The following is a 15,444-nucleotide window of genomic DNA, read 5'->3' as shown; positions in this document are numbered from 1 at the left end:
ACGCAACATCAGACCTCGACCGCTCCAGTCCTGGCAGACTGACCACATCAAAACTCTCAAATGACACAGTCGTGCCCTGGAGCGACTATGGCGCAAAACCAAATCCCAACAAGCCTTCAACCGCTACAAATCTGCCTTTCACACCTACACCTCCTCCCTCCACGCAGCCAAACAAGCCTACTTCCTGACCCTCATCAAGGCCCTCTCCTCCAATCCTCGCCGACTCTTCTCCACCTTTAACTCTCTACTCTCTCCACCCCCACCTCCACCCAGCACCTCACTCACCGCCCTTGAGATTGCCAATCACTTCAAAAACAAGATTAACACAATTCGCAAGGACATCGCCGCAGCTCACACTCCCCCCAAACCCGTCCCCTCTCACACAGCTACCCCCTCATCACCCTTCTCCGTCAACACACTCGCAGAGACTTCATCGCTGCTCAAACTCCCTCCAACCCTGTCCCCTCTCACACAGCTACCCCCTCATCACCCCTCCCCCACGGCCCCACCACTGCTCTGACCTCCACCCCACCCAACATTCTTCACACTGAAGCCCCTCAACACTCCACACCTTCGACCTTACTACCATCGAGGTCTCCAAGGTCTTCTCTGATGCCAGCCTCACCACCTGCTCCCTCGACCCTGTCCCCTCACAACTACTACAACCTCCCTCCCCCTCCATCCTACGCTCTCTCACCTATATCTTTAATCTCTCCCTCTCTTCCAGCGCATTCCCCTCCCCTCTGAAGCATGCACACATCACCCCCATACTTAAAAAGCCCTCCCTGGACCCCAATGACCCGAACAACCTCAGACCCATCTCCCTGTTCCCATTCACATCCAAACTCCTCGAGCGCTTAGTCTACAACCGCCTAGTCTCTCACCTCAACGACAACAACCTCCTCGATCCCCTACAGTCTGGCTTCCGTCCCCTACACTCCACCGAAACTGCCTTACTCAAACTCTCCAATGACCTGCTAACCACCAAAGCTAATGGCCACTATTCAGCGCTCCTACTCCTCGACCTGTCTGCGGCCTTCAACACAGTCGACCACCCCCTCCTCCTCAAAATACTACACTCCCTCGGCCTCAGAGATTCTGCTCTCCTGGCTCTCATCCTACCTGTCACACTGCTCTTTCAGCGTTACCTATAATGCCACCACCTCCCTCTCACTCCCCCTCTCTGTTGGGGTCCCTCAAGGCTCTGTCCTCGGGCCCCTTCTCTTCTCCATCTACACCTCCTCCCTTGGTCAACTCATACTCTCTCACGGCTTCAACTACCACCTATATGCCGATGACACGCAAATCTATCTCTCAACCCCCCACGTCACCCCCTCGGTCTCCGCACGAATCACACACCTACTGAGCGACATATCAGACTGGATGTCGCTCCACTTCCTTAAACTGAACCTCTCCAAAACCGAGCTCCTAGTCTTTCCCCCAGCCTGGACACGACCCCCCATTGACTTCTCCATCACGTCCAACAATGCCACTATCAGGCCCACCCCACAGGCCAGAGTACTTGGTGTCATTCTGGACTCCAACCTATCCTTCCAGCCCCAAGTCCAATCTAACAAACTCGTGCAGACTCCACCTCTGCAACATCGCCAAAATCTGCACGTTCCTAACCCCAGAAACCACTAAACAGCTCATCCACTCCCTCATCATATCACGACTCGACTACTGCAACTCCCTCCTCACTGGCCTGCCTCGCCGCTGGCTATCCCCGCTTCAGTCCATCCTGAATACGGCTGCCAGACTCATTCACCTTTCCAACCGCTCCATCTCCGCCACCCCCCTCTGCCAATCCCTCCACTGGCTTCCGATTGCGCAACGGATCAAATTCAAAATCCTAACACTGACGTACAAAGCTGTCCACCATACTGCCCCAAACTACATCACCGACCTAATATCCAAGTACCGCCCAGCACGCACACTCCGCTCCTCACAAGACCTCCTTCTCTCTAGTTCCCTGGTCTCCTCCTCCCATGCCCGCCTCCAGGATTTCTCCAGGGTGTCACCCATCCTCTGGAACTCCCTGCCCCAACCCATCAGATTATCACCTACTCTCCTCTCCTTTAGGCGCACCCTGAAAACCCATCTCTTCAGGGAAGCCTACCCCACCCCCTGCTAACTTGCCGACCTCCTCCACTCTTCCTACCAGTCCATCCCCCACAGCTATCTCCTCCTGTACCACCATCCCCTCCCTCCTAGATTGTAAGCGTGAAAAAGCAGGGCCCTCGATCCCCTCATGTTTTGCATTGTATTGGTATTGTTCTGTCACATGTTCTGTCCCCCTCTGTAATGTACAGCGCTGAGCGAACTATCGGCGCTTTATAAATACTGTATAATAATAATAATATACTATCAATCGCAGCAATTGTTCTTTTAACTTTGCTGTGACAATTAACTGTGTAATGTCCAGAGTCCCCACAATACAGACATAAGTTCCCCAAATGTCTTCTCTTTCTTTTGAGTAGAAATGGATTACTTAATAGCATCTACCTGCATAGGTTGGATGTGTTAGAATCTGGAGAAACTTTTAGATCCTTCTGAATGAACTGATCAGTAGAGAAACGTATGTCACCATTACTTCCAAACATTCCCAGTCTCTCCTTCCTCCTTTCTGTAAGTCTCTGATCAATTCAGATGCATAATTGGATGAAAGCTTCAAGATCATTAGGAGTCTCTACTCTGGTGAGCTCATCATTTACCTGTTCAGAGAGCCCTTGGCGGAACTGATTCTTTTGTGCTGCTGGGTTCCAGGTGGTATCTGAGATCCATCATCAGAATTCAGCTGTGTACTCAGAAACAGAGCGTCTACCCTGCAGTAAACTATGCAGCTTTGTTTCAGCAGTAGTACAGCGGTTGGGATCCTCAAAGTCCTGGTTCAATGCAGTCATGTTCTATATGGGGAGAGGCCCAAGCTAGGGCTTCCTCAGTCAGGAGGTTTATAACAAACAATACTTTCTGTTTCTCAGAATTAAATGCAGCAGGTTGCATCTGGAAAAAAATGTGGCATTGGTTAAGGAAACCTCTGTAATGGCGTTGGTCTCCATTGAACTTGACTGACAGAGGCATGCCTGTGTTAGCAACATCGCGGGAACATAAGTCCAGCAATCGTCTTTGAGCATGGATTTCCTCCTGTTGCCCCTTTAACACACTTTCCAGAACATTTTTCTTGGTAGGTAACACCGAACTCTTGCAGTTCTGAAAGTTGCTGCCTGAAAGGAGCCACGGTATTTGCTATAGCGGCCTCCATGTTTGGGTCAGATTTTCCTGTGCCGGTCAGAGGTCAGGCTCAGAGACCAGTAGTTATAGCAGAAGACCAACCAACAGGATAGGTATACAGGCAGGTCACCCTGACAGATGACACGAGCTCACCTGAGGTGCGGGGTCTAAGCACTAACCAGTATCACCAGAGCTCCAGATGGTGGGTATGGGTTTTGCTGCGTGTTAGTACCAGGTCACAGTAGTAGTAGTCAATAAACAAGCCAAGGGTCAGTAACAAGTGGTTGCAGGTTGGGATGAAGCAGAATCATAGACCAGAAACAAGCCAAAGGTCAATAGCAAAGCTACAGACAGTAGCAGGAGAGATAAGAGCAAGATATTGGATGGAGAAGGCACAAAAATCTGCCAACCAGGAAGTGCAAAGACATGGCTTAAATCAGGAAGTTCATGGGAGGAGCAAAGAGTTCAAGGCTCAGCAGAAAACACAGCAATGGATAAGCAGAGTGCCGTCCATTATATCAGGTAACTCAGTGAGAAGAGTTTCTGCCAGACACAGTAGAGTTCCTGGGTTCAGGTCCAGGCTCTGACAGGTGTCTAGGTTTAGCAGAGGCAATGAATTAATATTTAGCTGAACCCCAGAACCTCCATAAATCCAGTCTAGATACATAAATTGTGTCTGCAGCACAGAGAAGGAAGATTATCCGAGAGAAATCCAGGAATACAGGACGGGGAACACAGCTCAGGAAAGTGACCAGGGGATTACAGGCTGATATCACCCAGTCCCCGCCCTACTCTGGACCAATCAGTGAGCAGTATGGGTGGAGGAATGGATTTAGTGTTCATGACCCACCTGTGCTGATCTCTGTAGGAGTGTCCTCCTCTATAAATGTCCCCGTTATTCCATCCTCCTCCATAGACTGCTGATCATCCCTCACATACGCCTCTTCTTCTTCTGATTTCACCTCAACTTTTAAATCTATTAAATCTTCACCCTAAAATAAGAGAAAATAATATCTGTAAAATATAAACTAACATGAAAAATGCACAAATTGTCTCCACAAGACCATGCTCTAGATGCTCCATCCCACCAACCTTGTAATAGTGAGGGATGGTGTGACCTTCCTGTGTGGAATCCCGGGAATACAGAGGACGGGGACATCTCTCTGGTGGGTTCCTGGTATTAGGTGGCTCCATCATATCCTTGTGCCCTTCTGAGGACTTCTGCATCACTCCATACTCCTCATCCTCCTCTATAAATTCTTCCTTAAGAACAATATTATCATCCCCGAGGATTCCACTCTGAAATAAATAAATTATTGTAACAAACAAACCTGTTTATAAAGCAGAACTTCAGTTGCAATCATCTACCTGATGATGGTGAGGAATGGTGTGACCTTCCTGTGTGGAATCCCAGGAATACAGAGGACGGGGACATCTCTCTGGTGGGTTCCTGTAGCTGGATGACTCCCCCATGGTGTCCTGGTACAGATCTTTGTGTTCTCTTAGAAGCTCTGACTCCTCAATCCCCCCATCCTCATCCTCCTCCTCTTTTATCTTGTCTTTAACCTCAACTTTAGGATCTCTCAGGTTTCCACTCTGAATATATAATAAAAATGACATCAATGGTAACAATGCAGATAATGTACAGATCCTAATGATACTATCAGTGATTGTTCCTCATCTACCTGATGATGGTGAGGGATGGTGTGACCTTCCTGTGTGGAATCCCGGGAATACAGAGGACGGGGACATCTCTCTGGTGGGTTCCTGGTATTAGGTGGCTCCATCATATCCTTGTGTCCTTCTGAAAACTCCTCCATCACTCCATACTCCTCATCCTCCTCTTTATACTCTTCTTTACCATCAATATTATCATCCCCGAGGATTCCACTCTGAAAGATATAATAAAACATTCATTGTAACAAACATGCTGTGTATAAATCACAACTACCAATAATTTTGGTTAATCTATATGTCCTATGACATCACACTGACCTCACAGCTCCTCCTCCTAATGTCCCTTCATCCAGAGTCAGAGAATCCTATGACAGATAGACTCTGGATGGAGGGACATTGGGAGGAGGAGCTGTGAGGTCAGTGTGATGTCATAGGATTCTCTGACTCTGGATTGAGGGACATTGGGAGGAGGAGCTGTGAGGTCAGTGTGATGTCATAGGACATATAGACGCTGGATGGAGGGACATTTGGATGGGGAGACTTGAGGGGTCCTCTATATTAGGCTCCCATGCAAACCAAATCATAGTTCTTTACCTTTGACCTTTACCATCCAGAAATCTGTCCGGAATCTGTGGAAGTAAGCTGTCATGTGATCAGGTGACGTGCGGAGGAACGGAGTGTAAATAGCAGACAATTGTCTCCAGAGCCCCTAATGGTGGGGATGGATTTGGCGGCGTGCTGGTGCCAAGTTTCCTCCCCCCAGGGTCACTGCAGGTGTGGAGAAAAGCTGTGTAAGAGGATATGGAGGAGAGATGAGGAGGAGATCCAGGAATCAGGAGAAAGGTCAGGGCAAGCAACAGACGAGCGCATCCAAGAGACCAAGCCGGGGTCACTACACAGAGAATCAATCCAAGGAAACAACAGGCAGGACGAGGAATAGCAAGAAGGAGCTGAGAGACAAATGAGAATATTGCTCAGCCAATGGGAGATGATCTCAGCATGACTTCCATCATGAAGGAGATGAGGGGGAGGGGAGGAAGTCACTGAAGGTGACCATAGATCCATGGAAATTCAGCTGGTTCAGCAGGGATCGCTCACATTTCCATCCATGTGTGGCCACTGCCGGATAAAAGCCACTCCCCCAGCGGCTGCAGCCAATAGCTTCAGTGCTGATCTGTGTATTCTGAGAGCGGAGGAGTCCCCCCATTGTCAGAATACAAGAGTGCAGCGGGGAGGATTCCCCCATCCACCTCCAATGTGTGGATGGGGAGATCACTTCAGTTTTTATGATCATCCCGCTGGCTGAACGATAAAACTGAACCATGTAGGCCAGCTTTGGGAGCAAATATATTATCATCAACTCCTCCCCCTGAAGGGGTTAATCTACATATTACCTCCTCTGCCACCAGATCCAGGAATGTCACCTTTCTACTTCCTCATTCATGGAACTTCCTGTCTGTACCTGACATCACTTCCTGTCTATGCCTGACATCACTTCCTGTATATACATGACATCACTTCCTGTCTTCCATAGAGGCTTGATTTTGCAGTAACATTGATTGCAGTTTTAGTCCTGTAGAACATCTGGTATATGGATACAAAGCCCCCCAGCGGAGAGTGATTGAAGTAGATGCAAAGTGGAAGCGGAGGAGGTAATCTGTATATGAATCCCTTCAGGGGGATGAGTTGATCTTTGCTCTAACACAATGGACGCCGTTTTCCACTCACTCTGACGGGAATACATTAGACCTTGTTTTCTCCCATCTTTGCACTCCCTACAACCTCACAAACACCCCCTTTCCTCTCTCTGATCACAATCTCATCACCTTCACAGTCTCCTCATCTTCAAACACCTATCCCTCCAAGCAACAAAGAATTACCCGCAGAAACCTTCACAACTTGAACCCGGCTCCTTTCCACTCTGCAACTGACCAACTCTATGACAGAATCTCTCCCCTGTCCTGCCCTGACCTGGCCGCTGCTGTCTATAACAGTTCACTGTCATCTACACTGGATTCACTTGGTCCTCTAACAACACGAAGCATCCGGCCCCGACCATTACAACCTTGGCAAACTGACCACACCAGACATCTTAAACGACATAGTTGTGTGTTGGAGCGATTGTGGTGTAAAACTAAATCCCAGCAAGCATTCACCCGATATAAATCTGCTTTCTTCACATACAATTCCTCCCTCCATGCTGCCAAACAAGCCGACTTTGTCACTCTTATTAATACCTTGTCATCCAGTCCTCGTCGTCTCTTCTCTACTTTTCTCTCTCTACTTTCTCCACCTCCACCCAGTACCTCACTCACAAGATTGCAAATCATTTCAAAAACAAGATTGATGCAATCTGTAGGGACATCACCACTGCACAGACATCCATCCCACTTAGCATACCTTATACTAAACCTCCCTCAACACTTTCCTCTTCTGACCTCGCTACTACTGAAGAGGTCACTAAGGTTTTCTCAGAAGCCCGTCTCACCACCTGCCCCCTGGATCCTGTCCCCTCACAACTACTACGGTCACCCTCTTCTTCCATCCTATGCTCCCTCACTCACATCTTCAATCTCTCCCTCTCTACTGGTGCCTTCCCCTCCCCTCTAAAGCATGCGCACATCACTCCCATACTTAACAAGCCCTCCCTGGACCCCACCAACCTGAACTACTTAAGACCCATCTCCCTGCTCCTGTTTACCTCTAAACTCCTAGAACGCTTAGTCTACAATCGCCTGAGCTCCCACCTCACCGACAACAACCTTCTTCACCCTTTACAGTCTGGATTTCGCTCACTACACTCCACTGACACCACCCTACTAAAACTCACTAATGATCTACTAACTGCTAAAACCAATGGCCACTACTCCATACTCATCCCAACCAATGGCCACTACTCCGTACTCATCCCAACCAATGGTCACTACTCCATACTAATCCCAACCAATGGCCACTACTCCATACTCATCCCAACCAATGGCCACTACTCCATACTCATCCCAACCAATGGTCATTACTCCATACTCATCCCAACCAATGGCCACTACTCTGTACTCTTCCCAACCAATGGCCACTACTCCGTACTCATCCCAACCAATGGCCACTACTCCATACTCTTACTACTTGACCTCTCCATGGCCTTTGATACTGTTGACCATCTTCTCCTCCTCAAAAAACTCCTCTCTTGGCCTCCAAGACTCTGCTCTCTCCTGGTTCTCCTCCTACCTATTGCAGCTCTCCTTCAGCATAACCTATAACTCCTCATATATATATATATATATATCCTCCTCTCCACTTACTCTTTCTGTAGGGGTCCTTCAAGGTTCTTTACTTGGACCCCTTCTCTTTTCCATCTACACCTCCTCCCTTGGTCACTTGATAAACTCCCATGGCTTTAAGTACCATCTCTATGCTGATGACACACAAATCTATCTTTCTACTCCTCACCTCACCCCTTCAGTCTCCTCCTCACCTCACCCCTTCAGTCTCCTCTCGCATTACTAACCTACTCGCATTACTCCCCCACTATAATGTACAGCGCTGAGCAAACCTTTTAGCGCTATATAAATACTGTATAATAATAGTAATAATACTAAGTGACATATCGGCATGAAAATTATGATACAATTGATGCTGCGCTCCCACACTTGTACTTATATAAATAATTACATCAAAATGAGGTTTCAGTGACACCCCTAGTGAATCCTCCTGAGTGTAATTATCACAAACCCAATTCTTCATATTATTATACAATCTTATACAGTGATGTTTGATAAACCATATGAAATAAAATATAAATGTGCAAAACACATAAAAACTCAATACATAAACCCACTTGTGTTCCTAAACAGGATGAAATCACAAACTGGTACTAAACCACACGTGATAAAACACTTGGCATAAATGAATGCCCAAAGGTGCAGTGGAAATAGACTGACAAATGGCACTATTGTGCCTGTAGAAACAACCAATAGGACAGTCAGGATAAATCATCCCTGACTATAGGACAATCTACAAGGACTATAATGAATCCTTCAACATAAATGTGTGACCACCACTCAACAAGTGCCCACATGTACCAAAGTGTAAATTGCCGTGCTCTAGTCCCCAAACTTGGGACTATACTGCTATATAAATAGCAATAAAAAAAAAAATTAAATCAAATATTGAGTGAAGTCACAAATGAAAATCCAGTGACACTCCAAGACTTCTCCAGAGCCTTCCCAATCCTCTGGAACTCTCTATCCCAATATATCTGACTATCACTTATTATGTTCCCTTTTAGGCAATCCCTGAAAACCTATCTCTTCAAGGAAGCCTATCCTGCCTTCAGCCAATAACGGAATCTTCTATTCCTCCTACCAGTCCATCCCCCACAGTTATTACCTTTTGTACCGCCAGCCCCTCCCTCCTAGATTGTAAGCTCCCAGGATCAGGGCCCTCCTAACCCTCTTGTATTGAAATGTATTGTTGCTGTATTGTCTCCCATTTTATTGTAAAGCGCTGAGCAAACTGTTGGTGCCATAAATCCTGTATAATAATAATATAAAATAATCATGATTAATATATCTTGCTCCCAAAGCTGGCCTACATGGTTCAGTTTTATCATTCAGCCAGCGGGATGACCATAAAACCTGAAGTGATTCCCCCATCCACACATTGGAGGTGGATGGGGAATCCTCCCCGCTGCACTCTTGTATTCTGACAATGGGGGGACTCCTCCGCTCTCAGAATACACAGATCAGCACTGAAGCTATTGGCTGCAGCCGCTGGGGGAGTGGCTTTTATCTGGCAGTGGCCACACATGGATGGAAATGTGAGCGATCCCTGCTGAACCAGCTGAATTTCCATGGATCTATGGTCACCTTCAGTGACTTCCTCCCCTCCCCCTCATCTCCTTCATGATGGAAGTCATGCTGAGATCATCTCCCATTGGCTGAGCAATATTCTCATTTGTCTCTCAGCTCCTTCTTGCTATTCCTCGTCCTGCCTGTTGTTTCCTTGGATTGATTTTCTGTGTAGTGACCCCGGCTTGGTCTCTTGGATGCGCTATATATCTCAGTCTGAAGTGGGGCTTTAATAAAATGGAGACCTGAATGGAGAGGTGAGGAGGATTCTGGGAATATCATTTGATTTTACTCTTTGTGTTCAGATGTAGTTTTCCTCCTGTGAAGTCTGGAGATCATATGACATCACATTGCCTCCACCTCCCTCCCTGATAGAAGAGAGAAAGAAGAAGAAGATTCTAGAAGTCACCAGAGAGATCACTGAGCTGCTGACAGGAGAGGTGAGCGGTGCCGGGAATTCTGGGACATTCTCCAGTAACAGACAAGGGATGTGTCTGGATGGTGACTGTATCATTGTGTGTGTCAGGTTCCTATAAGGTGTCAGGGTGTCACTGTCTATTTCTCCATGGAGGAGTGGGAGTATTTAGAAGGACACAAGGATCTCTACAAGGACGTCATGATGGACAATCAGCCGCCCCTCACATCACCGGGTAAGAGGAGACTTTATTGTAAAGGAGAGAGCAGTACGGAGGATCCACCTAGATCCCCCATCATCTGATAAACACATAGAAACAATGGATTCAGTCAGTGTGTGTGTTTCCTACAGATGGATCCAGTCATGGGAACCCACCAGAGAGATGTCCCCGTCCTCTGTATTCCCGGGATTCCACACAGGAAGGTCACACCATCCCTCACCATCATCAGGTAGATGATGACAATTATTGGTAGTTGTGATTTATACACAGCATGTTTGTTACAATGAATGTTTTATTATATCTTTCAGAGTGGAATCCTCGGGGATGATAATATTGATGTTAAAGAAGAGTATAAAGAGGAGGATGAGGAGTATGGAGTGATGGAGGAGTTTTCAGAAGGACACAAGGATATGATGGAGCCACCTAATACCAGGAACCCACCAGAGAGATGTCCCCGTCCTCTGTATTCCCGGGATTCCACACAGGAAGGTCACACCATCCCTCACCATCATCAGGTAGATGAGTGACAATTATTTGTAGTTGTGATTTATATACAGCATGTTTATTACAATGATGCATGCAGTAACGAGCCAAGACAATCGAAGATTCTGATAGTGTAGTACTTTTATTATCCACATTAGAATAGTAAACAAATAGCTGAAAATCTTACTCACATGTGTAGTGAGCAGCTGGTAGCAGGGAATTCCAAAATGGCCGCCGGCCGTCCACAGGGGCCATGCAGAGTGACATCACAGGGTATACAGCCCCTCTAACGCGTTTCGTGCCATTGCACGATTGTCTTGGTTCGTTACTTCCGAGCCCCCCCTCCTTCAAGGCTTATTGGGATGATCTGGTGGCCACATCAGGATTGGTTAGACTCCCCCCGGTGGTGAGACGACTACACGCCCTCTGATATCTGGTGTCCCTGAGGTTGTGATGTTTGCCCAGCTGATGCAGGCCAGATGACCACTCTGTGATCCAGTTCCAGTTTGCAGTAGCCGGATGACCAGGAGTTGGTTAACACTCAAATGCGCATTAAGATTGCGCTCTCTGGTTAGTGCAATCTACACTCATCTCTGCGGGAGGAATATGGTCACAGAAGTCACATACTGTGTCACCTTTTTGTCCTAAAATTTTTTTTCTATGTATTATGCACCGCAAGAACACTCTTGTTGAAAGAATTATACTCACCATCATTAATATTCCTGGACTTTTTAGATAATTCTTAAGATCCTTTCTAATATTAAGTGGTGTTCACTTTACTAGTTATCACCTGCACCAAATGATTATTTGCATGCATCATTGTACGTATTAGCGCTGCATGGTTGTTTGATATATATTACTTTTGAGGCTCCTGGTATTTGCCTTTCATGCTAGCCGCTCTCTTGTTGATTATCCAGCGCTCGTATTTTTTCTGTTTCTATGTTTGTTACAATGAGTGTTTTATTATATCTTTCAGAGTGGAATCCTCGGGGATGATAATATTGATGTTAAAGAAGAGTATAAAGAGGAGGATGAGGAGTATGGAGTGATGGAGGAGTTTTCAGAAGGACACAAGGAGATGATGGAGCCACCTAATACCAGGAACCCACCAGAGAGATGTCCCCGTCCTCTGTATTCCCGGGATTCCACACAGGAAGGTCACACCATCCCTCCCCATTACAAGGTTGGTGGGATGGAGCATCCAGAGCATGGACTCATAGAGACAATGTGGGGAGTTTTTTATGTGATGTAACAATATTAACGCTTATATCTTACAGATGATATTTCTCTACTTTTCTTGGTTTAGGTTGAAGATCTGATGTATATAAAAGTTGAGGTGAAAGCAGAAGAAGAAGAATCGTATGTGAGGGATGATCAGCAGTCTATGGAGGAGGATGGAATAACGGGGACATTTATAGAGGAGGACACTCCTACAGAGATCAGCACAGGTGGGTCATGAACACTAAATCCATTCCTCCACCCATACTGCTCACTGATTGGTCCAGAGTAGGGCGGGGACTGGGTGATATCAGCCTGTAATCCCCTGGTCACTTTCCTGAGCTGTGTTCCCCGTCCTGTATTCCTGGATTTCTCTCGGATAATCTTCCTTCTCTGTGCTGCAGACACAATTTATGTCTCTAGACTGGATTTATGGAGGTTCTGGGGATCAGCTGGCAGCAAAATGTTGATTTTTAGCACAGGCGTTGCTAGGATTCAACCTATGTCTGTAGACCTTAAATGTCTTCAGTAATTTCTAGCCTCTGAGCTCAGGAGAAATAAAGCTCCGGACACCGAAGTGTGCAAACTAAATCTCTGAAAGTTTAATGCATACTAGCAGTTTTTACAAATTCAGAATGACCAATGATATATAGCACTCTTATCGAGAAAGATAACGACCACAAATGACTGAAGACCACCATATAAGTCAGTTCCGTTTCTACAGAATAGAAACTGAATTCATAAAACAAAGTTGTTACAAGTGACATATAAACACGAAACTACAGGTGAAACTCGAAAAATTAGAATAAGGTGCATTCATTCATTTATTTCAGTGCAGCAACTTAAAAGGTGAAACTAATATATGAGACTCATTCCATGCAAAGCAAGATAGTTCAAGCCGTGATTTGTCATCATTGTGATGATTATGGCTTACAGCTCATGAAAACCCCAAATCCACAATCTCAGAAAATGAGAATATTCCATGCAATCAATAAAACACGGATTGTACATAGAACAATATCGGACCTCTGAAAAGTAGAAGCTGCATATGTACTCAGTACTTGGTTTGGGCCCCTTTTGCAGCAATTACTGCCTCAATGCGGCGTGGCATGGATGCTATCAGCCTGTGGTACTGCTGAGGTGTTATGGAAGACCAGGATGCTTCAATAGCGGCCTTCAGCTCTTCTGCATTGTTCGGTCTCATGTCTCTCATCTTTCTCTTGGAAATGCCCCATAGATTCTCTGTGGGGTTCAGGTCAGGCGAGTTTGCTGGCCAATCAAGCACAGTAATCCCACGGTCATTGAACCAGGTTTTGGTGCTTTTGGCAGTGTGGGCGGAGCCAAGTCCTGCTGGAAAATGAAGTGAGCATCCCCATAAAGCTCGTCTGCGGAAGGAAGCATGAAGTGCTCCAAAATCTCCTGGTAGATGGCTGCAGTGACCATGGACTTAATGAAGCACAGTGGACCAACACCAGCAGATGACATGGCTCCCCAAATCAACACAGACAGTGGAAACTTCACACTGGACTTCAAGCATCTTGCAGTGTGTGCCTCTCCATTCTTCCTCCATACTCGGGGTCCTTGGGCCTCTTCATTCTTCCTCCATACTCGGGGTCCTTGGTTTCCAAATGACATGCAAAACTTGCTCTCATCAGAAAAGAGGACTTTGGACCACTGAGCAGCAGACCAGGTCTGTTTTTCTTTAGCCCAGGTAAGACGCTTCTGACGTTGTTTGTTGTTCAGGAGCAGCTTGACAAGAGGAATATGACATTTGAAGCCCATGTCCAGGATCCGTCTGTGTGTGGTGGCTCTTGATGCACTGACTCCAGCCTCAGTCCACTCCTTGTGAAAGTCCCCAATACTTTTGAATTGCCTTTTCCTGACAATCCTCTTCAGGCTGCGGTCATCCCTGCTGCTTGTGCACCTTTTTCTTCCACACTTTTCCCTTCCACATAACTTTCTATTAATGTGCTTTGATACAGCACTTTGGGAACATCCAACTTCTTCTGCAATTACCTTTTCAGGCTTTCCCTCCTTATGGAGGGTGTCAGTGATGGTGTCAGGTCAGCAGTCTTTCCCATGATTGTGATTCCTACTAAACCAGACAGAGAGACCATTTAAAGGCTCAGGAACCCTTTGCAGGTGTTATGGCTGAATGAGCTGATTAGAGTGGGACACTTTGAGCCGAGAATATTCCACCTTTTCACAATATTCTCATTTTCTGAGTTTGTGGATTTGGGGTTTTCATGAGCTGTAAGCCATAATCATCACAATGATGAAAAATCACGGCTTGAACTATCTTGAACTCGGCTCAAAGTGTCCCATTCTAATCAGATAATTAAGCCATAACACCTGCAAAGGGTTCCTGAGCCTTTATATGGTCTCTCAGTCTGGTTCAGTAGGAATCACAATCATGGGAAAGACTGCTGACCTGACACCATCATTGACACCCTCCATAAGGAGGGAAAGCCTCAAAAGGTAATTGCAAAAGAAGTTGGATGTTCCCAAAGTGCTTATCAAAGCACATTAATAGAAAGTTATGTGGAAGGGAAAAGTGTGGAAGAAAAAGGTGCACAAGCAGCAGGGATGACCGCAGCCTGGAGAGGATTGTCAGGAAAAGGCCATTCAAAAGTGTTGGGGACTTTCACAAGGTCCTGCTCCGGACTTGGCACTACTTTTGAAAAATAGGCTACTGGCCTCGTGTCCTCCATGATCCTGAGTGACCACAGCCACCATGGTTTTACAATTGTCATGAGCATACACTTGAAAATCAATATTGTAATTCACTAAACCCAGAGCAGGAGAGGAAACTAATGAGGACCTCAAGGCTTGGTAGGCATTGGTGGATTCTTCATCCCACTTAATAAGGTCTGAAGCCCTCAGCCTTAGTGTGCTGCCTGACTATGTTGTCATAATGGGAGCAGTCAGGTATCCATTAGAGACAATAGTTGACTATGCCAAGGAAAGAGAGCAGTTACTTTTTAGTTTTTGGGTGGGACAGATTCGTAATGGCTTGGATCCTGGACTGGCTCACCATTCTGGTGCCTTGTGACAGAGTGAAACCCAAGTAATCCACCAAAGTTTGACAATATTGTACCTTATGCCTTGCCACCTTGTGTCCCTCTGTACCCAGAAAATTTAACAGAGATATACTGTCCTGCCTACAAGACTCCCTGTTGAGTGAACAAAGTAACAAGTCATCCACATACTGAAGTAACGTGGAACCATGGCGGGTGCCCAACCCTTTAAGAATTCCTGGAGGGCCATGGAATATACAGCCTGAGAATCCACATAGCCTTGGGGCAATCTGGCCCAGGTTAACTGTTTGTTGGCCAGAGTAAAACTTAACAGTA

General features: G+C 46.4%; 1 protein-coding gene across 1 annotated transcript in view; it reads right to left on the bottom strand.

Moving 5' to 3' along the window:
• The window catches only part of LOC149440274 (uncharacterized), a 56,070-nt gene that overhangs the window by 38,572 nt on the left and 2,054 nt on the right, over positions 1-15,444 (bottom strand). Inside the window, exons 2-4 of the mRNA XM_089658835.1 lie at positions 4,917-5,123; positions 4,600-4,827; positions 4,082-4,223 (exon numbers count right to left, since the gene is read on the bottom strand). Coding sequence (XP_089514961.1) covers positions 4,082-4,223; positions 4,600-4,827; positions 4,917-5,123 — 577 coding nt within the window. The remainder of the gene's footprint in view (positions 1-4,081; positions 4,224-4,599; positions 4,828-4,916; positions 5,124-15,444) is intronic.

This window comes from Staurois parvus, unplaced genomic scaffold (assembly GCF_062004578.1).
Source record: "Staurois parvus isolate SC_StPar_1 unplaced genomic scaffold, SC_StPar_1.0 ptg001098l, whole genome shotgun sequence".
NCBI lineage: Eukaryota > Metazoa > Chordata > Amphibia > Anura > Ranidae > Staurois > Staurois parvus.
Note: the sequence above shows the minus strand (reverse complement) of the source record. Positions and strands in the feature narration are given on the sequence as shown.